Genomic DNA, 26,255 nt, shown 5'->3' with positions numbered 1-26,255 from the left:
TGATAACTGAAAAGATCATGAAACCAGGTAAAATTTTCACGAAAACAAAAATATATCATTAAGTTACTGAAGAAAAATTCAATTCTGTTTTAAATGCAGATATTATTTACATTGCAAAAACATTCTTGTACACAAAAAATACTCCGGACATATTTTCCACCTTTAATTTGATCAAGGCGGATCTTGAATTTATTTACTAAGATTTATTAAGTAAAATATATACAAAAAATTCTATATTTTACCTTTTTGTACTGTAACTGAGTAGAAAAATAGCGACAGTTTGCATATGTGATCCAATAGCCGATAGAAAAGCTATCTCTTTTTAATGTTTAATTGACATAATTGGCATAATTGACACTGATATTTAAATGTATATGAAATAAGGTGAGAACAACATCATAAGAAGAAATGCGCATCTCTTTCTTATTAGAACCGAAATATTAATTGCAATATTTAATTGCATTTCTTATATTGTTAATATGTGATATTAACACAAAATGAATTACTCGCGAAGTAAATTACATTAAACGATTAAATCATTACTTCAACCTTTTGATCACAATACCGCATGTTCACGCGGCGTAATAACATCGTCTGCTTATGACGCTACAACAACAACTTCGCGCTGAAGTTAATTTTTCTTCCAAATTAGTGGAAATTAACCGTCTGAGAACGAATCAAATTTTTATTTCACAAAAATGAAATAAATATCATTCAAAAGATAAATTCAATGAGAGTAGAAAATGTTTTGCAGCTAAGCTTTCATATCAATGGTTTTATACAAAAAAAAATGCTTGGAAGAAACGCATGTATGAGATTTTTGCACATTTTATATGGAAAAAAGAAGGGAAAAAATGACGAAATGATAGCATTAAACTTCATGTGAAGAACGAATAAAAAATTAAGATAAAATTTAATTAGAAAAAACCTTGTGATGAATCAAATGTTGAACTTTGGTAATATTTTTGCACCTAAGGTTTCTTATTTTTAGTAATTTTGTTATTAAGTAAAACGTGTACATGCCCTTCTTATATCTATATAGAAAATCTGACCGCTATCGATTAGTGGCCGGAGGAATATTCTTCGGTATTGGTGACAACAGACAGATGCTGATTGTGCAAGGTGTAGACTGTATTTATAGGTTTTCTTGGCCTTAGAGACATGCGATGTGTGGCATTTGTTTATTTGCCAATGTCCTTTTGTAGCTGAGCTGAATCAGTTTGCGAATTTATAGTACTATAAAATTCACAGTCATCTGCAAAAAGACGTCACCAACATTAAATCACCCCTATTCGATGTACATACGTATCGAGTGTACAATATACTGATTATTTAAGATTAGGGTTAGGTTTAATAGGTTTAATTGTGTACATTTAATGCGAGCGTGTACTGAATTCGGGAGAATTAATGCCGACCACAAAGACGTACGTTGGAAGACACAGACGCAGATGTGTCATTCATAAATGTCAAACAGAAATAGAAGAAGTTCTAAGAGTGACCATTGAGGTACGCCTGATAAAACAGGAGCCGAGCTGGGTCCGATTACAAAGAAATGCTTTTACACAAGCGCCTCTAATGCACTAATGGGCTAATTTTAGGAGCAGTCTGCCATGGTGGACTGCATCAAAGGCTTTGGAGAATTTTTTGATGGCAACATCAACCTGGCTTCGCTGTATTGACCGAGCTAAAGAATGAATAAAACCCACTAGTTGGGTTCCGCAAGACCGCTGGGCTTTAAAACCATGCTGATTGTCCACCGGAATATTCAATTTATCTACATGAGCTAAAATATTACTAACTACTATATGCTTTAAGATCTTGCAAGCCATACACTTCAAGTAAACTGGCGTATCGGACCACTCTGAGAGTACAGAACCAATATTAAGGGTTTTATTGAATAAGATAAAATTGGTGCTATCTCATTTGCACATTCCTTAAAAATTTCTAGGTTTAATCTGATCTGGACCTGCTGCTTTTCATTGATTTAAATTTTCCAGAATCTTCTTAACACCATTTTCTGTTACGTTTACTTCAGACATGCTGGCAAAGAGGCCAGGTCCAAGGTTTGGAAGATTATGGTCTGGATCATTTGTGAAAACAGAAGAAAATGTCTGCTTAAAATTTCAGACTTATCCTTGATATATAGCATTCCTTCAAACACGAGTGCACAATCCTTTTTAAAACCATGTTTAAACTATATTCAGGCAGCTGATTTTAATGGTTATTCACCATAATGTAATGTGATTGGAACTGGCATCAGAAATACTGTGTTTTGAATACTTTAAAATAAGTTAGAAAGGCATTTTGCTACGTTTCTAGTGTGTTTTAAATGAAAATACTGACTACTCTCAACTCTGATTTCTTCAGTAATGTAAAGTGAATGTTACTTTCTCATACCTCCTTGAGTGCAACCTTTTAAGAGAATACTGTATCGGACTAAAGAATTTCAGCGGAATATTTTATTCGACAACTTGTCTCAGAAAGGCAAACAGTAACAGTTAAGTAAGAAACAATCAGGCAATTATGTTTAAATAGTTCTGTCACTGAAATAAAAAGTAAACAATGTGTCTAATTGTCATTCACAAAAGGAAATATCGCTACCACATACATAATTTTCATTCGATATTATTATATTACCTCCAACCTATCGCCAACTGATACAAGTTTCGTAGACACAACCACAAAGGAAGTTTATCAAACTTTGTCATTTGACATGAAAATGGAGACATAAACGAATACAGGTATTTTGCAAGGTAAAAAAGACGGTAAAATTATTACATTGTCCCCATAGCCATATAAAAAAATACAATCGTTGGCAAAAACTGAATAAGACCAGATCATGCTTGAAACTAAACACAAAGTAAAGATTGGACATTTTCAGTAGTATCTGTATTGAGCACCTCGTTCAATGATTAGTTTTCAGGTAAAAAAAATCCAATTTAACAAATAAGCCGCACCATGAGAAAACCAGTATGGTGTGTTTGCGACCAGCATGGATCCAGACCAGCCTGCGCATCCGCGCAATCTGGTCAGGATCCATGATGTTTGCTTATAGTTCCTCTAATCGCAATAGGCTTTGAAAGCGAACAGCATGGATACTGACCAGACTGCGTGGATGCGCAGGCTGGTCTGGATCCATGCTGGTCGCAAACGCACTATGTTAGTTTTCTCATGGTGCGGCTCAAATTTAAAAAAAATGATTTGAAAAACACATACAGTTAATATACAAAAAGAACAAAATGATCGCTTGACGTGTTTGCATGTCAGCATTGAAACGAAGTTCACTGATTTACTATGCAATACTTCGGGGCATAATTCTAACGAAACAGGACTGTGCCTTCCCGCAGTTAGTGAAACAGGAAGTCCATCTCTAACACTTGACAATGACCATCTTCCTTTTTACCTCTCTTATTACGTAATAATTATTCTGCGGTATTTATCATATATACTCTCAACGGTTTTTTTTTTTTGGTACGAACTTGCCCAATCGCGGTCTGTATTGCGTTTCACATACTTTATACTGATATTCTTACGACAGTAACAAACACTTTCATTGTAAATATATTCTATAGTATAACTTTAAATAAAACATTAGTTCAGCTCTGTTCTGTTTTAGCAGTGGCTTTACAATGCCCCAGAAAAATGTTATCAATGCTGAATGTGTTCCTTTTCATTGTTAATAATTCATACTATTACTAGTTACATATTGACAGATTGTGCCTGTTGTTTACTAATGTGGAAATATGATGAATTCTGTATTTGCAGGTGGCTTATATGGACATTGGGTCGAGTATATTTTAGCTATTGATAGATTGGAATACCCCATAACAGCTTATCTCCCCCACAGCATCAGGGGACATGGTGTCTCTCAGACTGGGTCATGCTGTAACTCACACTTTGTTGAAAACTCCCATCCTTAAGGACCGAAAACTTTGGTAGACGAGAAACCTTATTAAGTGTTGGATTTATAAACAATTTAGACTTTGGCTTTAAAGACAGATACATCAAAAAAAAATCAGGCGACGTCTAGCTACAGTTTTTTCCAGATCTATACTTCACCCATATAATATAAAAATTTGTGTTTCATGAAAATTTGATTACACGATTTAGCATAATGTATTTTAACTCTTTAATAAAAAACTCTATGGAGAACAGGGCCTTTGATTGTTAGCATATACTGTACATTTTACATTTTGAACTAATGTATTAAAAATGTGTACAGCTCATATCGCGTGTTTCCGGGCAATCGAGTGTCTACTTAGGTTTAGGCCTTTTGACCTTATAACTCGTTTGTATGATTATATTGATCATGACATATTTCGCTCATTAACAATACATGATTTCCTTACTAGGAAATGATAGATTTGTCCGCCTAATCGTTCATCTATTCCATTGTCCCGCCCGAATCTCTTGCTTATACAGTATTATTTCAGAATATCAGTGATCAAGCATATACGCATGATCTTTTGGTTGACAGATAATTTTATCTTAATAAAAGACAGAATGTAAAAAATGCAGTTACTTGTTTGATATTACATTTTCACTGAAGCGATAAGAACGGGGACTATTTTCCTGGTAGGTTTACCTACACGGTAATCTACGTGATTATTTTTTTTTATTTGAATAATTACTTCAACTATATACATTAAACGAACCTGTTATCGTCCCGCCGTGTTTTCTCAATGTATTGTATGTTACTTCCTTATTTATCGAATTTCTCTCGCGTTTAGAAAATAAATGTATTAGAATAATTAATATATATTTTAAACTTTTAACAAAACCGAATATAGAGCACCTCTCTATTGGTATATTTTAGCTGTATCCACACCAGAACCTGATATACAACAAATATTGATTAACATTTTAAAACAAAAGAAAAATAAACCAGATATGAACTTACCCAATCGCAATAAATCACAAAGTACAATGTTTATATTGGTTTAAAACTACCAAATGGAAAGAAGGACGTTTAGTAAATATTACGTCCAGCTTTCCACAAACGAATGTGATGTGTGGTACAAATATATAAACCGCTCTAAAAACTTACGCAAAGTTATGTTTTAATATACTTTTATGTGAGGATAAAGTAAAAATAAGCAAGTAAGTGTGGCCCTATAACTAAATTTAAATTTCTTATCTATAAATCTGCACTTTAACCGAATATACTCACTTTTATTTTCTTATCTATGTAGCACTGGTTATATTATGATAGAACTTTATTTCTAATGGTAGATCAAACTTTATATTCTTTTAAAAATATGCAATGCAAATGATCATTTGTTGTTATTTCGATTTTCTATAAGATTATTGTGCCAGTATGTTTTATTATTGTTACAGGCTCTTACGGTAATATTTTACTGTACCACCTTACTTACTTACTTAATAAAGAAAAATTAATATTGAACTCCTGACGCTACATTTCGTTTATAATACATGACCCCGGCTACAAATATAAATATTGCACGTGTTTCACGTGTACGGCACCGTGTCTGCTGTCTGTGATAGCTGACGTTCCGACTTCTAGATATAATATAGTAGGCCTTTATCAAAGCCCATTTTCTTACACCTACATGTCGCATCTTTGCCATTTTCAAATATCTTTATCTAATATCGTATATTTTCAATGTCTATACTAAAATAATGAAAGAAAAAGTATAGGTGTCATGTATGATGCAAAAAAGTATTAGCCACACGATCTATTATTGCTCAAAAATAAATGTAGTTATGATGTTTGATCAGTTTTAGTGTCCATTTACTTCGTGATTAAAAATGTTACTATCGTGTCCAGCATATACATGTTAGATATTTGTACTTTCATGCAGCAAGAAATTTACAATACTAAAGAAACAAGCAAATTCGATGAATTAGTATCCCCCGCCGAAAGGGTTTGTGGTGAGGAATGGTAAAAAAAATATATCCGGCAAAAAGTTAAGGATGTTAATAAGAAGCAAATAATTTCATTAGTCAAAATCAATTTAACAGAAAACAAATGTTTAATAAAAGAGTACATAATGAATGTATGATACTTTGATCCTGACTAAAGAATTTCTTTGAATGGGATATGCTTACTGTAATAAGCTTAGCTTTTAAAATTAAATGCAGTAAATTGAAATGTGAGCTTGAAGTTTAACTGGAACGAAATATTGTCTTTGAGTGGTTTGGTACCAGGTGTTGCTGTTTAACATGTACATTTGAACTGAAAAGAACAGATGTTCTTAAGAGAACACAGGTAAGATAATCTTGAACATGGCTGAGGACAATGTTTGTGCAGTCACAACTTAATATATTTATTTTTTAGGGGTGGGGGTGCGGGGGAACGGGAGAGGAAACATAATTTCACATGTTGATTATAAATATTGATGGAAAATTAAAAATGAAAAAAAAAAGGTAAAAGGGTGAAGTTGGGGGGGGGGGGGGGGTGCATGATCAGTGGTGGGCATGACTGTGTGGAGGAGTGAGGTGGGGGAATGGTACAACTTTCATGTTGATAAATAATCATGGAAGGTTTGAAAAAAATCTAAAATAAGAAATGAAAAAAAAAATTGGAGGTGGGGGGGGAGGGGGGGGGAGGGGGAGGGGGTGTGACCAAGGCAAGTGGGTGACCAGGTGTGGATGCGCAACTTCACATGTTTATAATAAATGTTCACAGAAAAGAATGAAAGAAATTTAATGAAATTCTGCCAAATGGTAAATTTGTTATGTACAAATATGTGGATTTTTAGAAAATTAAAGGGCAATAACTGAAGTTACAAAAGAAACCAGTTCGAAATTGTGTGTGCAAAACCACATTATAGTGCTCTAATTTCTGTTAAAGTTTCATAGTTCTAGGTCAAATATATCAAAAGTTAAGATGCAGAAATTGCCATATCTATAGATCTATAGTACCCTATATAGTTAACAATGGAAATTTCTAAGGGCCATAACTCTGGCGTTACTTGGGCAATCTGTCTGAAACTTGATGGGCCCCATAACCTCATAGTGGTGAACATGTATATGAAGTTTGTTTAAAAAAATTTAAATAAGGAATTTTTTTGTGGGGGTCGGGGGGGGGGGGGGGGGTGCGGAGGATAGGGAGGGGTGTGATCAAGGTAAGGGGGTGACCAGGTGTGGGTACACAACTTCACATGTTTACAATAAATTTTCATGGAAAAGAATGAAAGAAATTTAATGAAATTCTACCAAATGGTAAGTTTGTTATGTACAAATATGTGGATTTTTATACAATTAAAGGGCAATAACTCTTAATTTACAAATAAATCCGAACCACATTATGGTGATCTAAATTCTGTTTAAGTTTCATAGTTTTAGGTCAAATATATAAAAAATTATGATGCAGAAATTGCCATATTTATAGTACCCTATATAGTTAACACTAGACATTTCTAAGGGCCATAACTCTGGTGTTACTTGGGCAATCTGACTGAAACTTGACGGGCCGCAAGAATTCATAGTGGTGAACATGTATATGAAGTTTTAAATAAATATTCCCAACCATTTCCTAGATATGGCTCCGGACGGACGCACGGACGGATGGACGGACGGACGGAAAGACGGACGGACGGACGGACACTGCCAAAACTATATCCCTCCGACTTTCGTCGGGGGATAATAATACGCCAGTTTTACATGTTACGATTTAAAAAAAATGAAATGAACGAATGAAAGCAAATATATGTATTTCATAAGAACACGATAGCACATGATACTAGTATCATTTTGAGTGCACGCAGAAACAATATAATCAGAAATAACGTTTGTCTCAGAATAAGATGTCACATCAAACATCGGGATAAAATATGAATATCTATTTGACGTTTTCGAACGACTTTGATATCATTCTGATATTATATGAGGAAGTTTACATAGTGTACACAGGGGGCTGCAAATATTTCCCTAAGTAGATAATTGAAAGTAAACAAATGGATATGTCATTATCACCCGATCTATTATTGCTCAAAAATAAAATGCAATCCAAGAGTGTATATATTTGTGTTGTATGACCAATAGTGTTGTTCATTTACTTCGTGATGAAAATGCTGTTATCATGTCAAGCATATATATGTTAGATATATTTCCTTTCGTGCTGAAAGAAATTTGCATAATATCAAACAAAGGAAATCCCTGATACCTACTTGGAGGTAATAGACCACCGAAACTATGTCATTTTACAAATGGTATTCTGTCCGTAGACTGTGTATTTTCTTTTTGAATAAAATCCTACAGTCGATTTAATTGGAATGTTAACAAGCCAATGTCGAAAGCTTGTGCTATATTGTTTCCTTGAACGAGATCTTTCTCAGATATCATATAGTAAGGTTCCGTTTTCGTCTGCACTCAGTTTTGTGCACTGATGTGTTCTTTTCAAGGTGTCTTCTTTATTAAGTTAAATCATCATTTAGTGGTCCTCTACCACGTTTCTTCAAATTATCCCCCTAGGGTCAAATATGGTCTCGCCCCGGGGGCCACTTGGCTTATATAGACTTATAAAAGGAAAAACTTTGAAAATCTTCTTGTCCAAAAGGCTTACGGTCAAGGGCTTTGATATTTGGGATGTAACATCATCTAGTAGTCCTCTACCAAGTTTGCTCAAATTATCCTCCTAGGGTCAAATGTGGCCCCACCCCGGGGGTCACGTGGTTTATATAGAATCATATAGGGAAAAACTTTGACAATTTTCTTGTCCAAAACCACAGGCCTAGAGCTTTGATATTTGGTATGTAGCATCATCTAAAAGTGGTCCTCTACCAAGGTTGTTCCAAATTATTCCCTTAGTGTCAAATATGGCCCTGCCCCGGAGGTCACATGGTTTATATAGAATTATATAGGGAAAAACTTTGAAAATCTTCTTGTCCAAAAGCACAGGGTCTAGAGCTTTGATATTTAGTATGTAGCATCATGTAATAGTCCTGTAATAAGTTTGTTCAAATCATCCCCCTAGCTTATAGAATGAGGAGAATACTAACCCCTCTAAAGTTTTGAAATCAGTGTATCGATCCTGCGCCGAACATACCATCCTGCGCCGAACATGCCGAACATATCCGGTTACCTAGTGTGGAAAGAAATTTAAATTTAGTTAATGGGTCACTCTTAACTGCTTATGTTTGCATTAATCTCATATAAGAAATATATTCAAACATAACTTTGCATACGATTTAAATTTTTTAATGTGGTTTATAATTACATATTTGTATCACTAAGCAAATCTCAATCGTTTATGAAAAACAGCACGTGATATTTCTTTTGATATATTTAACATCCTTCTTCCCATTTCGTTTCGTAGTTAAGAGAATATAAACATTGTACTTTGTGACTTATTGTTGTTAGGTAAGTAAATATCTTGTAATATTTTTTTTTTTATGATGTTGATAAATATATCAATATTTCCTGGTGTAGTTATCGCTAAAATATAAATTCAGCTGTAGAGCACATTTCTTTACTTATAAATAACAGAAAAATGCTCTGTATTCGGCTTTGTTAAAGAGTTTAGAAATTCCGTAAATAAGGAAGTAAAAGGGTTTTTTTTAAAATGTAAGTGCATATATTAATTTCATACACTTTTGATGTTATGACTTTGGACCGTCAGTTTGTTGATAACTATTTCTTCAACTGAAACTATCGAAAAGAATTCATTTAGATAACGGTGTATGCACTAGCAAAACTTGCTAGGAAAAATAATGCAGCTTATATCAAACATGGAACTTCAGTTTTTACATTTTGCCTTTTATGACTTTTAGATAAAACTATTTGCATTTAAAAGATCTCAACTATACGATTGAACGCTGATATTCTGAAATTATACTGGATAAGCAAGAGATTCGGACTGGACACGCAACAGACAAACGGATAGACGGACAGTTCTACGCTCTCCTAGTAAAATATGTCATAGTCATAGTCTACCTGTCTGTCTGTCTATCTATCTATCTATCTATCTATAGACATGTTCTGGGCAGGAACTGCAGCACTGAACTGCTCTAGGGTAGGGAGGTGGGCGACACTGGGGGGAAGTTGGTTCCAATGGTACAATGTTCTTGGAAAATAAGAAAACTTGTAATAGTCAGTGGTGGTTGCAGTAATTAACCTATAACTTAGGGAATGGCCATAGCGGACTCAGCGGGTCTCCATGTAGGTAATACTGGGTAGGAATAGGATGTGTCCCTCTAGTGGCATGGATAACTTGACACTTGGAGGGGTTGAAATTCATATCCTACTCCAACTCTCACTTTTCTAGAAGTTTGAGAACATTTTGGAGAGTGACAGATTGGTCTGCAGATGTCAGAGTTAGATATATTGCCATGCCATCTTCAAACAGACGGACTTTGGAACTGAATGTGGGAGGTCATTTATGTAAGCTATGAAGAGCAGGGGACCAAGTACAGATTAAGTTGTGTGTAAGTGTGGTTAAAATCAAATGTAAAATTTCACTTCTATCATGTTCACAAGGTAAACTATAACAATTTGGCTCTTTCAAGGGTCAATCAGGGGCCGTGACTCTGAAACCTATTACTGGATCTGAAGGATTCATCATGGAATCCAAGATATATTGTTGCTTAAGATATTTTGCAAGTTTGTATCAAACACAACCATAAACGAAGTCTCTATATTGCTGCTGGCCAGTTTTCCAAAGGAACAGAGATATTATGCCAATACAAGTTGTGTATAAGTTTGATTAAAATCCATTTGCAAAATGTGGTCTCTATCGTGTTCACAAGTCAAAATAGCAAACTTTGGCACTTTAAGAGGCCATAACTCTGGAATCAACGATGGGATATGGTCAGTTTTCCAAAGGAAGCGAGATATTATGCCAATGCAAGTTGTGTGCAAGTTTGATTAAAATTGATTGCAAAATGTGGTCTCTATCAAGTTCCCAAGAAATTGTGAACGAACGGACGGACGACGGACAAAATGCGATCACAAAAGCTTATCCTGTCACTACGTGACAGGTGAGCTAGAAACAAGTGCGATGATCTGTGCTTTTTCTTTTCTTATTTGTCTAAGACAATAACGTTCTTCAAAGTCAAAGAGAATGAAATAATTCCTAAACGTTTTGGCATCAAACAATATCAGCCTATAAAAAGGGTCAGATCAGAATGACACACGAAGCAGGCTAAGCATGGTCTTGTTTAATTTTTTTCAAGTTTGCGGAAATATTTACTGTGCATAGTGCACTTTTGCGAATTTATCTTCTTCTTTTTCAGTGTAGCTCTACCGTAGAAAGGTGGTAAAGATGTTTCCTATGAAATCTGAAATACTAGGTGGTGTAGTATTGGCTTGTATGTTTTTGTTACCATTCCAGCTTGTTACTTGGTAAGGTTAAAATATTTTATATGGCCATTGTTTTGTTTTTGTTGTTGTTGTTTTTGTTGTTGTTGTTTTTCAGGCAAACTTTGGGCGGAAATTAGGACCCAGTTCTAATGGCAAATTGTATATTTGTGTGTGTTTTTTTGTTTGTTTGTTTGTTTTTTTTTACCCAATTTCAAAGCTAAAATTCCCAAAAGTATTTTTTCCATTTTGGTTTTACTTTTTCAACCAAGACTAGCTATGAAACTTTATACACTTGAAACACAAGACAGTTGCTGACTAAATGCATTCATGACAATTTTTTCTTAAATGTAACATTCTTTTAAAATTTGATAAGTTGCTCAGACATTGTATTCTGGGATATTCGTAACTATATTGTTTTCTTCTACTAACAAGAATCGCTTCTTTGTTTAAGCTATGAGGCGAAATGGGATCACTTCTTGTTTGCCCAGGCCTGGCCTCCTGGCATATGTGCTGATGCCGCCAAAGAGGTATGTTTTAATTATTGTCATAGTTTTTCTGTTGCATTTATTCTGACATTTATAAAGTATTCTGATAAGTTTCTTTTTGTTGTCATTTGATTTTCACCCGTTCTGTTAAAAGTATTTCATGTAGTATAAAGGAGATGGTGGCATGTATCGGTGGCGGATGCATGTTGTGTGTGGGTGGTTGACACATGTAGTGTATCGGTGGCGGATGCATGTTGTGTGTGGGTGGTTGACACATGTAGTGTATCGACGGTGGACGCATGTATTGTGTGTGTGGTTGACACATGTTGTGTATCGATGGTGGACGCATGTAGTGTGTGTGTGGTTGACACATATAGTGTATCGATGGTAGACGCATGTAGTGTGTATGTGGTTGACACATACTGTGTATCGATGGTAGACGCATGTAGTGTGTGTGTGGTGTGTGTGTGTGTGTGGTTGACACATATAGTGTATCGATGGTAGACGCATGTTGTGTGTATGTGGTTGACACATATAGTGTATCGATGGTGGACGCATGTAGTGTGTGTGTGTGTGTGTGGTTGACACATATAGTGTATCAATGGCGGACGCAAGTTGTTTGTGTCTAGTTGACACATATAGTGTATCTATGGTGGACGCAGTAGTGTGTGTGGCTGACACATATAGTGTATCGATGGTGGACGCATGTAGTGTGTATGTGGTTGACACATAGTGTATCGATGGTGGACGCATGGAGTGTGATGTGGTTGACACATATAGTGTATCGATGGTAGACGCATATATTGTGTGTGAAGTTGACACGCATAATGTATCGATGGTAGACGCATGTAGTGCGTGTGTGTGATCGACACATATAGTGTACCGATGGTGGACGTATGTAGTGTGTTTGTTGTTGACACATATAGTGTATCGATGATAGACGCATGTAGTGTGTGTATAACTGACACGTGCATTTTATGGATGATTGACGCATGTAGTGTATTAATGCTGAACATATAGTGTATAGATGGTGGAAATTAGTATATAAGTGGTGGTATAGTGCAAATATTTCATAACTTAACCAGCTGACATTGATGTACAACATTCTGTTTAATCATATTATTATAAAAGTATTTATAATTATTTATTATAAATCTAATAAGATTTGTATTTTCAATGGCAGTGAGGAAACAGAGTGTAATTATGTTGTTTCATGAAATGAAAGATGTATTTTTCCTTGTTTCAGAAGCACGTTTGTCATATAGGGACACAGGTGAAAACTTGGACCATTCATGGTCTGTGGTAAGTGCATGTATCTTTCCTGCATGCTTGCAGTGTTTCTTGAAACTCTATTACCAAGTCCATTTCACATTGGCGGTTAATTATTTTAGGGCTCATGGTGAACTATTTGTGGGTGTTTGCTCTGCTGTACCTGTTCTCAATTTTACATCATCCATTACAGCTGATCTAGCAGCATCAACAAAAATTGTCTGTTGTCTAACTTGAGCATTTCTTATTTGATTTAATTTTCATCAATATTTTTATAAAGTTGTTTTAATGTACAGAGGACATGACTTTTGTAGTTTTCCTGTATGACTTTGAAAGTTGTCCTGTATGCGACAAAGAGGATGCGCTATAAAATGACTGGAAGTTGTTCCCTTTTGAGACACATATGTTATGCTCTTACATCACTCTGGAAGTTGTCTTGCATGCAACACATACAATATTCCTTAACATGAATGTGGAAGTTGTCCTGTATGTAACAAAGAGGATGTACTATAAAATGACACTGGAAGTTGTCCTGTATGGGACACGGAGATTGTGCTCTAATATGACTCTAGTAGTTGCCCTGTATGTAATACATAGAATGTTCCTTAACATGACTGTAGAAGATGTCCTGTATGTAACACAGTGGATGTCCTCTAAAATGTTTCTGAATTTTGTCCTGTATGTAACACAGAGGATAAGCTCTTACATGACACTGGAAGTTATCATCCACGTGAAACAAAAGATGTACTCTAAATTGACGCTGGAAGTTGTCCTTTACATGACACAGTTGTGTTCACACATGACTCTGGAAGTTAATTGTGAAGTATGTTACACAGAGGATGTGCTCTAAAATGACTATGAAACTTGTCATCTATGTAATACAAAATTTACATCCTAACATGGCAGTTATCATGTATGTAACACCAATGTTGCGTTCTAAAATACTTCTGAAAAATTTATGTTTGACCTCTCGATGAGGTGAATATATTCCGTATCATTTTAGAACATTTAAAGGCATTTCTAATTGACTGACTCATATGGAAAAGTTACAGCTTCAGGTATCCTGTGAAATCAACTAACCACTATATTATGAAAAAGTGAAGCCAATAAATATTTTTATTCTCCCGAGCATATCGCGATTGAACTACGCGTACAACTGTCCGTTTGTCCGTCCATACGAAGCAGATTGCTATTAATGACCCGATTCACTTTATACTCAAACTCAACTCGTGGCAAGCCATATAAACTGATCTATGAATGACCTTGACCCTAATATGACCTCCACCTTCAAATTTAAAAGCTTAATAAACAGCATGTTTGGTCGTCCTACAGCCCACAGAAATGTCCAAATTTATACTTGCCCTAAACAAAGTTTGTGGCAAGACCTACAAACTGACAAATATATAAGTAACATTGACCCTCATATGGCCTTCACCTTCAAAATTTAAAAAAAGAAGAAAAAACAACCACTTAATAAACAACAGCCCCCATTAATTACCAAGTTTATTTCATACTCACACTCAACAAATTAACCGATATATAGACGAGACTAGCTTTCACCAATCCGTACAAACCAGATTGGCTATACAGCCCACATTAATGACCCAGTTTAATTCATACACACACTCAATAGTCCTTGTGGCAAGACCTAAAAACTGACTTATGTATAAATGACCTTGATCGTCCTATGACCTCCAGTTTTAAACTTAATACCTTTATAAACAACATTTTTGGTTATAATGGGGGCATAACTGGCTACTAGTCAAGATTGAATCAAACTACCACCCACTTCTTGCATTTAGACTTTGAGCGATACGGTAGGATAAACAATGAAATACTGGCTACCTGTTTCAGAAAACTACCAATTTTTATCACAACCTTAAAAGGACATTTTTTTTGAAATTTGTTTTCTGTGTTCTAACAAGTCCGCACAAGTTATCTGAACCTAAACAATTTTTTACCTATGAAACAGAAAGTGGTAAGTTTTGTTTTGGCTCTTATTAACTCCTTTCGGTCATAATTAGTTTAGTCAGTTATCGTATTGGTTTGGAATCAAAGATGAAAATATATTGTAGGAAAAATACCTAATTATTACACTTCAGAGTACAGCAAGTATAAAACTTAAAGATGACAGCATGTATTTTCTCGACTAAATTTCAGCTAGGGCATTTAGCGGCAGAACTGTCCTTCCGCCCGTACGAGCCAGATTGCCTACAGCCCACATAAATGACCCAATTAAGTTCATAACCTTGTGACAAGACTTACAAACTGACCTATTTATGAATGACCACGACCTTCATATGATTTTCACCTTTAAACTTAAGGTCTCACTTTGGGCATTGAATTCTTTATGTGAATAAGCCATCCAGGTGGATTACAGAAGGTTGATGGCTCTACCCAAGTGCCCGAGTTATGAAGGGTTCTAAATAGAAAACGTAAGCCATTGATACTCGAGTGAGCAGTATTTCACATTAGTTCACACATCTATGCTGTATTATATAATTTGGCAGCCAGTGATAAAATAGTTTTTGATTGGATTTTCATATACAAAAAGTTTGTCACAAATATTTGATAAAATTTTGTTGTTTGATTTACAGGCCACAACTTGGAGCTGACAAGGGGCCAACCAGCTGTAACAGCTCATGGCATTTTGACTTCAGTCGGATAGCAGTAAGTAAACTGTCAAGTAGCTATCTGTAAATAGTGAAATATCAGTATATCAACAGTGCAAAGCCTGCATGTTAGCGGAGAAATATCAGTATGTAGACAGTGTAATACCACAATGTTATCATAGTGGTATGTAAACAGTGACATTTGTAGCAGTATGTAAACAGTCTGTGGAATAGCAGTAAGTAAACAGTCAGTCGACAGCGTTTAAACAGTAATAATGGTAAGCAGACATAATGGAGATACTGAGCAGTTGAATAGCTGCAAATAAACAGTGAAATAGCAGTAGGAAAACATTGAAAAAGAACACAAAAGTCAACAGTAAAATAGCAGTATGTAAACAGTGAAGTACCAGTATGTAAACAGTATAATACCCGTATGTAATGTAATAACAGTGTGTTGGCGTGTAAACTGACAAAGCAGTGTTTAACAGTCAGTGGAATAACAGAAGGTAAACAATCAAAGACAATATGCAGTGAATTGGCAGTATATAAATAGTTAAGCAACAGTATGTAAACAGTTATATAATGGTAAGTAAGCTGACAAACAATTGAAAAGCAGAAAATAAACAGAATGAAGACCCAGAGAGCAATCAGTAAATTAGCTGTACATAAAATGTAAACTAATGGTATGTAAACAGTTAAAAAGCAGCATTCTAAAGGTGAAATTGCTGCATGTAAACACTGACAAAGCAAAAGTAAACAACAACAACAACAACAACAACAAAAAAAGACATAAACAGTAAATCAGCAAACACTGAAGTATATAAGCAGTGTAATAAAAAAGTGTAGAATGTAAACTGAGTCAGGCAGCAGTGTATGAACAGCAAACTAGTAGCTCTATATAAACTGTGAAGTAAAAGTATGTAAACAGTAAAGCAGTACGTTTGTAATTTAACAGTCAAACAGTAGTGTTAAATTAGATATAAAATGGTAAGCAAGTAGGCAAAAAGCATTAAATGAACAGTTAAACAGTAGTAAAAACATTGAAATAGTAGTAAATAAACACTAAAAAGACCCGCCCGCTTAGCTCAGTAGGTAAGAGCGTTGGTCTACAGATCGCGGTGTCGTGAGTTCGATCCTCGGGCGGGGCGTATGTTCTCCGTGACTATTTGATAAACGACATTGTGTCTGAAATCATTAGTCCTACACCTCTGATTCATGTGGCAGTTACTTGCGGAGAACAGGTTTGTACTGGTTCAGAATCCAGGAACGCTGGTTAGGTTAACTGCCCGCCGTTACATGACTGAAATACTGTTGAAAAACGGCGTTAAACCCAAAACAAACAAACAAACAAACAAACTAAAAAGAACAGGAAGAAAGTAGTAAAATAGGAGAATCTATACAGTAAGATATAAACAGTAAGATATTAGTATGTAAGCAGTGAAAAAGCAACATGTAAACAGCGAAATATCTGCATGTAAACACTAAAATTAAGAATAGAAAATAAGCAGTTAAATAGATTTACATAAACGGTAAAATAGAAGTATGTAAATAGTGAAATAGATATACATAAGCAGTCAAATAGGAGCATGTAAACAGTGAAGTGGCTGTATATAGATACTGAAAAAGAAACATATGAACAATGAAATAGCTGCATGCAAACACCGAAAAGCAAAAAGGTAAACAGTAAAATAGCTGTTTGCAAGTAATGAAATGGAAGAAAGATATATCTTTTTTATGCCCCTCCCCATCCCCAGCGAAGAAGGAGGTAAATATTGCTTTGCACATGTCTGTCGCGTCGGTCTGTCTGTCAGTAGAGCAAACTTCTTTTATTCTACTTTAAAAATTGAGAACCACTTGACCCAGAACATTCAAACTTGGTAGTATGAGTGGGCTTATTAGTTTAGTTTAGTTAAGTTTAGTTTAAACTAATTTGTTTTAGCTCGATTGTGATGAAAGCTTCAAGCTTATTGGAACCACTCTCGAGTCCGCTTCCTGAAAAAAACCAGTACTGGTGTCATATGAAATGTCATACCCTTATGTTTTGGGGGTCAAAGGTCAAGATCACAGGGGCATAAAACTGAAAAATGGCTTCCGCTCAATAACTTGAGAACAATATGACCGGAACCTTCAAGCTTGATAGCATATTTCATGATTTATTCAACTTGTTATTTAGAATTTCAGGTTAAAGTTTTGATATACATGTACTTTCACACTATCTGTATTATTACCAAATGGATTTGATTCAAACTTGAAACAATCGTTCCACAATATGACTCAAGATTTGTAACTCTGTCACCAGTATTTCGTGAATTATGGCCCTTTTTACTTTCAGGTTAAAGCTTTTATGCATTTTCACTTGGTATTAGAAATAACCCGACGAAATTGAGTCAGACCTAAAATGGTAGTTCCACACCCATATCATATGACAATAGGTGCATTACTCTGGCAAGAATATTCCATGAATTGTGACCCTTCGTATACTAAGAAATTAATTCTGGTGAATATTTCGATGCCCTGTTATTGCTAAATGAATTTGAATCAAACTGTGTAAGTCACTCCAGTGATAGCTCTAGTTTCCTCAGATTTGCCAAATTTCACAATCAAGCATCAAAATAAACGAGTGCACTGTCTCCTTTGACAGCTCTCAATAGAGTTATTTTAAATAGTTGTCTCATTTAGTGAACACTAAAAGTTCAAATAAGATTCACCTTAATTTAATTTTCTCAAGGTTTTGTAAAACATTGAATAGGTGTGAGAAAGCTTGACACATCCATAACAATATAGTTGTCTCTAGCAACTGAGAAAAAGTGTGTTTTGATGTAGTGATAGAGTTAAATGATATTTTCAACTTTCTGCACTGTATAAAAAAGAAACTACATGTAGAAGTAATTGACCTGGCATTTGGTACACTCAGTTGTTTATGTCTGCTTTGTACTTTTAATGAATGTTTTATGGTTAATTTACCTATGAGATTTGCTGGCATGGAAAGTACACAGAATCAAGTTAAAGCTGGTCAATCAGATTTTGGTCAACTAATGGATTTGTTCCAAACTTAACCAACTGATCGGCTACAAATATTTACGAGTTCTTAATACATGTCAGATTTTCACTCGAAGTATTTTCAAAATTTGATTTTCCTATCCTGGTTGCCCAACCAAGATAGTGTTATTTTAGAATAAGACAGTATGAATTAACTATTATAGTATTTGGCCTGACGAATAATATGAATATAATCACTATTGTATTAAAGTTGTCAAAGATTTGCACCAGATTTGACAATTACAACAAACATGTACATATTTTGCCAATTTTAGTTAAGAATGCAAGTTAATAAAATCATTATTTCCTCCCTTTGTCTATCGCGGTTGTACAATCAATATTGATTTAAAAATAAATGAATTCCGAAGCTACACGCTGTTTTAATGCTTGCCTTTTGTTTCAGCTAGTTGAAATATCCCAATATTTATGAAATTTATGCAAATGTAAGACTAGAAATTATATTGAAATCAAAAGAAATAGTCCAGTTTTTAATTTTTTTTTTTTGTTTTTTTTTGTTTTAAAGAGAAGTTAATTGCAGAATTTCGTAAAAGTAATAAAATATACATTTTCAATAAATATCTAACTCTGTGTAATGGATCTCTGATGGAAAACTGAAAAATGTCATTAAATACTGCTCAGATGTGATTGACCGCCTTTAAAACTGACATATTATTGAAAAACACTGTTAAACCAATCAAACAAACAAAAAAAGTTTATTTACATTCAGAACCAGTTATCCGTATGACCCCATTTTCGAAGCTTGTGTGTCACAAAAGGGTTTGAAGGATAGCTCAAGATACAGAAGTCGCTCCAATATCAAAAACTTCTCAGCCTTGATTTAAAGTCAGACTGAATGTCAGTAATTTTATTGAAGGAGTTTGGGCTCAAACTTCACAAGTAGATCATTAACTTGTAAAGTAATATAGGTTATGTTGTGTTATTAATTGATATTTTGCATTGTTTTCCAGAGTTTGACACAGCAACTGAAGGCATACTGGCCAAACCTTTATAATGACACTATCCCTGATAGCTTTTGGTATGTATAACTTTATTCATACATTTGTGTCAAGGTGTATTATATACATTGAAAACTTCTATTTGAAGCATTTCTGTCACGTATCTGGTATCTGTGATAGTTGAATTGTTCCATGTTATTGGTATCTATGACAGTTGTATTGTTCCATGATATTGAAATGAATTATTTGGTATCTATGACAGTTGTATTGTTTACATGTTATTGTAATGATTTATTTGGTATCTATGACAGTTGTATTGTTCCATGTTATTGAAATGATTTATTTGGTATCTATGACAGTTGTATTGTTCCATGTTATTGAAATGATATTATATTTGGCATCTATGACAGTTATATTGTTTCATGTTACTGAAATGATTTATTTGGTATCTATGACAGTTGTATTGTTTCATGTTATTGAAATGATTTATTTGGTATCTATGACAGTTGTATTGTTCCATGTTACTGGAATGATTTATTTGGCATCTATGACAGTTGTATTGGTCCATGATATTGAAATGATTTATTTGGTATCTATGACAGTTGTATTGTTCCATGTTACTGGAATGTTTTATTTGGCATCTATGATAGTTGTATTGGTCCATGATATTGAAATGTTTTATTTGGTATCTATAACAGTTGTATTGTTCCATGTTATTGAAATGATATTATATTTGGCATCTATGACAGTTATATTGTTTCATGTTACTGAAATGATTTATTTGGTATCTATGACAGTTGTATTGTTTCATGTTATTGAAATGATTTATTTGGTATCTTTGACAGTTGTATTGTTCCATGTTACTGGAATGATTTATTTGGCATCTATGATAGTTGTATTGGTCCATGATATTGAAATGATTTATTTGGTATCTATGACAGTTGTATTGTTCCATGTTACTGGAATGTTTTATTTGGCATCTATGATAGTTGTATTGGTCCATGATATTGAAATGATTTATCTCGTACCTATGACAGTGCTGTATTATCCCATGTTATTGAAATGATTTATCTGGTTACTGTGCGAGTTGTATTGTTCCATGTTTCTGGACTGACCTATCAGGTATCTATGACAGTGTTATTGTTCCATGTAACAGGAATGATTTATGTGGTATCGATGTCAGTTGTATTGTTCCGTGTAACTGGAATGATTTATGTAGTATCGATGACAGTTGTATTGTTCCGTGTTACTGGACTGTCCTATCCGGTATCTATGACAGTGTTATTGTTCCATGTAACTGGAATGATTTATGTGGTATCGATGTCAGTTGTATTGTTCCGTGTAACTGGAATGCTGAAGCAGTACGGTAATTCCTTCACAATATTAAAAAAAGTTTAGCCCACCTACTAAATGTAAAGTGGATAGTATTTAAAAGTGTAAAAGAAGGTTACAGGGAATCGATCCCTCTATGGTAACATATATGCGATTTACAGAATGAGATATACTATCGAAAAAAAATGTGTTCTTCCGGCACGTGCACAGAGCGTCTGACTTCGGACATTTTGGAAGAACGTGCCTTTTCTTTATGCCTAATACGCGTTCACATAACTTGTTTGAACCGCAACGTCTTGTACATCAGTACAAATATGGGCATTGCTGGTTTTTTTATTTCAAAATCTACTTGTAAATTTATACAAACGCATATTTGTAGGCAAGGTGATAGACTGTAATGACTGAAAAGAAAAAGAACGACTTAAGTGGTAAACACGAGTTATTTTCCGCCATGACTGAAAATAGCATAATCTTCGACAATTCTCAATATATGGGATGAAGTCACGAGGAAGGCGCTACCGCGTGTTGTGTTGTTGTCTTATGGGATGAGTTGAAGTCGGATCGATTCCCAATTGAGGCAGTGCCTTATTTCAAATTATATATCTTAAAGGTTTATACCATTCTTATACTGAAACAAGAGAAATGATTCTTTTAATAGCCTGTAATTGTAATTTAAGCTTTATATGTTTTGTTTTTTTTTGTTGTTTTTTTTTTACTTAAGAATGTTGTCATTTTAGTTTAAAGGATGTGATATCAGTATTGTGGTCTTATTATTCTTATTGTTTATTTCCATTAAAACATGCCAGTTTCATTCATTACGTTGCAGTAAAATGTTTCAGGTTGAAAGTCAAATGTAGTAAGAATCCACGAATAAGTAAGTCAGCAGAAGCCGCACCAATGGTCATAATAGATAATTATAACGTGCTTTTATAATATTTGTGTGGCAGAACTTATAATCAGATACTCTTTTCAGTAACATTTACTATGCAAGAATCAGTCTTGCAGGACCAGTATGCTTGCTGTACAATATATACAGATTGGAACTTTTTGTCCGATTGGACTTTACACAGAGGGAAGTCTTAATATCAGCTCAGAAACTATAGGTTGCTTTTGAAAAAAGCTTGTATCTACCTACGCAGCTTATTTAGATGGAAGGGTAAATTGATACGTGATATCTGGATACAGCATTAAGAATTGTTTTGTGAGACAGACAAGTTCAAATCATGCTTAACAAAATTTCTTTGGATAAAAAAGGTTTAGAGCAGGCATGATTGTTTGTTTTTGATCACTCAGTTCAACATTGACTGAACGGACTGAACGAACATGACAGAAAGTTGTGTTTTGTTTGTTTCATAGAAAATCCTTCTAGGAGTAGGAGGTAAAGATATACAGAGCAAACAAGTAATCCTGATGACCTTGGCAAACACAGTGAATCATGACTTTGAGCAAACATGATTGAAATTTGCTTTCTGCACATCACTTCATTATGGTTAACAGTTGTTGAAGTTGTTTGATAAACTTATCACAGGGTGAAACGATAAGGTGGATGCAAAATAATTCATCATTGAGATTTTGTCTCGCAGGTCAACCTTGAACAGACATGAACGAAAGTTGTATTTCTGCATGTCGTCTCTTTGTGGTTAACAGATATATTTCATCAAAAACCTTTTTTTTATGAAAAATGAAATTTGTCATCAGCAAAATGAATAAAATTGACAGTGTATCATACAGTGTATTTAATATCAGAAAAAACACATACATGTAATTTTTAGTTTTTTAATCATGTTTTGGTTTGCTTATACATTTTATTCAATAATTGCCCGATCGTGACTCATTAAAGTTGTTTGCATGTTTGCATCAGTAAATTTGAAAACTGCATCACAGAGATGTACCAACACTTACATTTTTATGCATTATTAATTTGGTGGTGTGACATACCTTAATGATCAATTATTTCAAATTCTTTAAGAAGTTTACCAATGTTTCGATGAGCCCGCCTGCTTAGCTCACTAGGAAGAATGCAGATCTACGGATCGATCACGGTTCGTGAGCACATGTACGTTCTCCGTGACGATTTGATAAAAGACATTGTGTCTGAAATCATTCGTCCTCCATTTCTGATATATGTGGGGAAGTTGGCAGTTACTTGGTACAGAATCCAGGAACACTGGTTAAGCTAACTGCCCGCTGTTATACAACTGAAATACTGTTGAAAAATGGCATTAAACCCGAAACAAACAAACAAACAAACAAAACACAATACTTTATTGAGTGTTTATGTTTTATAAAGGGAACACGAGTGGGACAAGCATGGCACGTGCTGCACGGATCTTGACTCAACTGCAGGGGAACGAAATTACTTTACAACAGGTCTTAATCTCAATAAAAAATACGATGTTTCACAGTAAGTTGTATATTTAAGAGTAGAAAATTGAACAAAAATGTGCATTTGTTGAGATATTCTTGCGAATCAGTAAAACTGAATAGAATGTTTATACTAAATTTTGAAAGAGATTTACAAAGCAATGTAATCAATAAATTTGTGTTAGAATTGCAAGGTGAAAGTTAATTGTTAAGCTTTTATATCCTTTTCATTCTTTAACAATTGTACATGAAATATGTCTGCATCCAATCCCTAGTTCATTGCACTATGAATGTGTTGGTAGAAATACCATCTTTAGAGGGATGATTTGTAGAATTTAAATGTATATTATGAAAATGAAGCGTGGAAATCATGAATAAATGCACATTTTACTTGTTGTGAGGGGCAAGACCAGATAAAATTTGTTGGAAACATTTTACTTGATTTCATTGTAAGCATATTGGTTTTGGGACTTTCAACATTATAATGTCTGGTCTTGTCATATCCCGTCTTAAATGGAAGGAACAAACACGAGATATCAGAGAACTTTTAAATGTCTCTTTTGACTTTTTTTACACTCAAAATGTTACTGTTTTGGTAAACATATAAAATTGCTGAATCTGAATTGTAGTTTGGAAATTATGTTGTAGAAAAATTGATTTAAAGAGTAATTTTGATCACGTCTCTATTCTTTGTGCATTTTAGCTGTGTTGACCTGGAATATATATTTCTTCTTTTAATTATATGGTTACCCATGAAATTAAAAATGAAAAAGAAATTATATGAAACAGGTTATTAAACATTAACGGGTGTCAGCACCAAAAACGTTAAGAAAAAATATAATTACGTGAAATATAAAGATGATTGGGGTACCCTTGTCATACCATAGCTACAGCATGAAACATTGTCTTATTTCCTAGAGGGGTCTCTCCTGTTGCCGCATATTTAATCTTTGTTTAGGATTTCTAAACAAACAAAAAAAAAAATAGCGTAGACTTTGACAGAGTTTGGTGTGAGGTGGAAGTGGAAATAAGGACATTTCTGTAACACATTCACTATACTTCTAAACTATACACCATTCAAACTCCTTTCAACACAGGTGAAAATGTTGGTAAAAGTGAGACCTACTGTTTCTGTGGACATTAAAGGGAAAGGCAACGTTGCTGTTATGTTAATTTCGTCTGCTGGGATTTCTTAAATCATTTCACGAAGTGAAAGAATTTTCAAAATCGGAGTTAAAATGAGAAAGTTATGAGCATTTAAGTATTTGGTCAAATTGGCGGCCATTCTGTTTTCATGGCAACAAAAAAGAAAATGGCGGATTTATCAAATATTTAGGTACACATCTAAACTAATTTACTTATTTCTGCAAAATAATTTCTCTGTTTATTTCAGCTATAATGGAAGAAATAATCATGTTTTACACCTTATACTCAAGAAACATGAAAATTAATCTATTTAAAAGATTATATGCTAAATAAAGATTCAGCAGTGTGTAAATGACGTCATAAACATACTAAAATGGCTGCCTCCATGATCAGCTATTTTCTTAAAATTTAAACTGCCATATCTTTTTCAATAGTGGTCCGATTTTGAAAATTCTTTCAGCGTTATAAAAGGCTTGAGCACGGCTTTCATAATATAAAATAAGGCAAAGCCTCAAAAGCGAGCTCAAAGAAATCGGATTTAGCTAAAAATATTATGCATCATTTATTTGTCACAAAGAAACTATTCCCTACTCACAAGAATTCAGGAGAACCTATTCACTTGAAAAAGTCTACATTTAGTGTTACCATACCTGTAACAGTGAATATCATACGTTGCAAAAATTATGGGAAGCCGGTGTCACGGTGACGTCATTACCGCGTTCCCGTTTCTTTCTGCTTATTAATGACATTTTTTTTCCATTTTCTGGCCGATGCTTGATCTTTTAAATGAAAATAATATTTTTTTCAAACAACTGGAAAGTATTCTTTCATTATTGTTGAGTGATAAATATTTTTTAGCAATTGAATGAAGTTCTGTATTCACTCCGGAATGAAGTACTTCCTGTGAGCACCTATCCGTTAGGGTGCGCTTTTTAAGAATTTCCGACGAAACTTTTCAAATCCATCACCAAGTGTGGAAGTATACTTGCGTTACCGTAAAGCTCGATTCTCGAGCTCGCTATCAAATCAACTTATTGTCAGGCTTTCCTTACCCTTTAAATGTTGTTTGGTTGTTGCAGAATGTTAGCTGACAGTGGTGTGAAACCAAGTGAAACAGCTCTCTATAGCGTAAGTGATACTGCTTCTCTTCTGGATGTGTGCAGGATAAATTTTGCAGTTTATTAAATTCAAATAATAGCTTCTTTGTTGCCTAAACAGAATTTGCAAAAGTATTTATTTGATATGGAATTAATAGCAACCATGTTGATTTCATTTTACTCTATCAAAGTTAACAAGATTTCAGAATGAATATCAAGCACATACTAGTATATTAGACTTTTAAGAATGTCCAAATTGGTACTTTGGTTGCCTCCTCCCTTTAGTTTGTTTGAACTTTTGAAAAATCATTCAAAGAAAAACAGAAATAGCTGTCTTACAGTGCAATTATGAAGTTGTGTAATATTTCTGTCTCTCCAGAACATGGAATCGTAGAAGTATGAATTCTGCGAGTCTTTAATACTATATTGCCAACCTTTTCTAGGTTGTTTTTTAAATATAAAATTGTATTTATATTTCAGTATGGTGATTTTGTTAATGCAGTGAAGAAGGCAATTGGATATGAGCCGGTTATACAGTGTACTACCAGAAAACAGGTGAATTATTATGTTAAAATAAACAAAACTTAATTTCTGTAGTAATTGTAGATTCTGGACACTGTGTTGTCATATTTCTTGCTTCTTTTAAATCTTGGGGCCCTTTTAAGTGCACCTGATTAACCATATTCAGGTTAA

At 34.3% G+C, this 26,255-nt stretch overlaps 2 protein-coding genes across 5 annotated transcripts in view; one reads left to right on the top strand and one right to left on the bottom strand.

The window, feature by feature from the left end:
* The window catches only part of LOC123549636 (ribonuclease Oy-like), a 55,481-nt gene extending 50,441 nt beyond the window's left edge, over positions 1–5,040 (bottom strand). The window contains exon 1 of the mRNA XM_045337878.2: positions 4,901–5,040. The gene's annotated coding sequence lies outside the window, so the exon portion shown is untranslated. The remainder of the gene's footprint in view (positions 1–4,900) is intronic.
* LOC123549637 (ribonuclease Oy-like) overlaps positions 4,983–26,255 on the top strand; it is a 35,434-nt gene continuing 14,161 nt past the window's right edge. The window contains exons 1-10 of one of the 4 annotated variants that reach the window (XM_053545145.1): positions 9,219–9,324; positions 9,735–9,870; positions 11,196–11,304; positions 11,714–11,789; positions 12,994–13,049; positions 15,614–15,686; positions 19,636–19,703; positions 23,246–23,359; positions 25,545–25,593; positions 26,043–26,117. In XM_053545145.1, coding sequence (XP_053401120.1) covers positions 11,225–11,304; positions 11,714–11,789; positions 12,994–13,049; positions 15,614–15,686; positions 19,636–19,703; positions 23,246–23,359; positions 25,545–25,593; positions 26,043–26,117 — 591 coding nt within the window. In that variant the 5' untranslated portion in view covers positions 9,219–9,324; positions 9,735–9,870; positions 11,196–11,224. Of the gene's footprint in view, positions 5,101–9,177; positions 9,325–9,592; positions 9,871–11,195; positions 11,305–11,713; positions 11,790–12,993; positions 13,050–15,613; positions 15,687–19,635; positions 19,704–23,245; positions 23,360–25,544; positions 25,594–26,042; positions 26,118–26,255 lie in introns of those variants that run through there. The other 3 variants (XM_045337888.2, XM_045337887.2, XM_045337886.2) reach the window with 3 other exon arrangements.

Source organism: Mercenaria mercenaria, chromosome 6 (assembly GCF_021730395.1).
Source record: "Mercenaria mercenaria strain notata chromosome 6, MADL_Memer_1, whole genome shotgun sequence".
Lineage (NCBI taxonomy): Eukaryota > Metazoa > Mollusca > Bivalvia > Venerida > Veneridae > Mercenaria > Mercenaria mercenaria.
The sequence above is the reverse complement of the archived record's forward strand: the minus strand, read 5'-3'. Positions and strand labels throughout refer to the sequence as shown.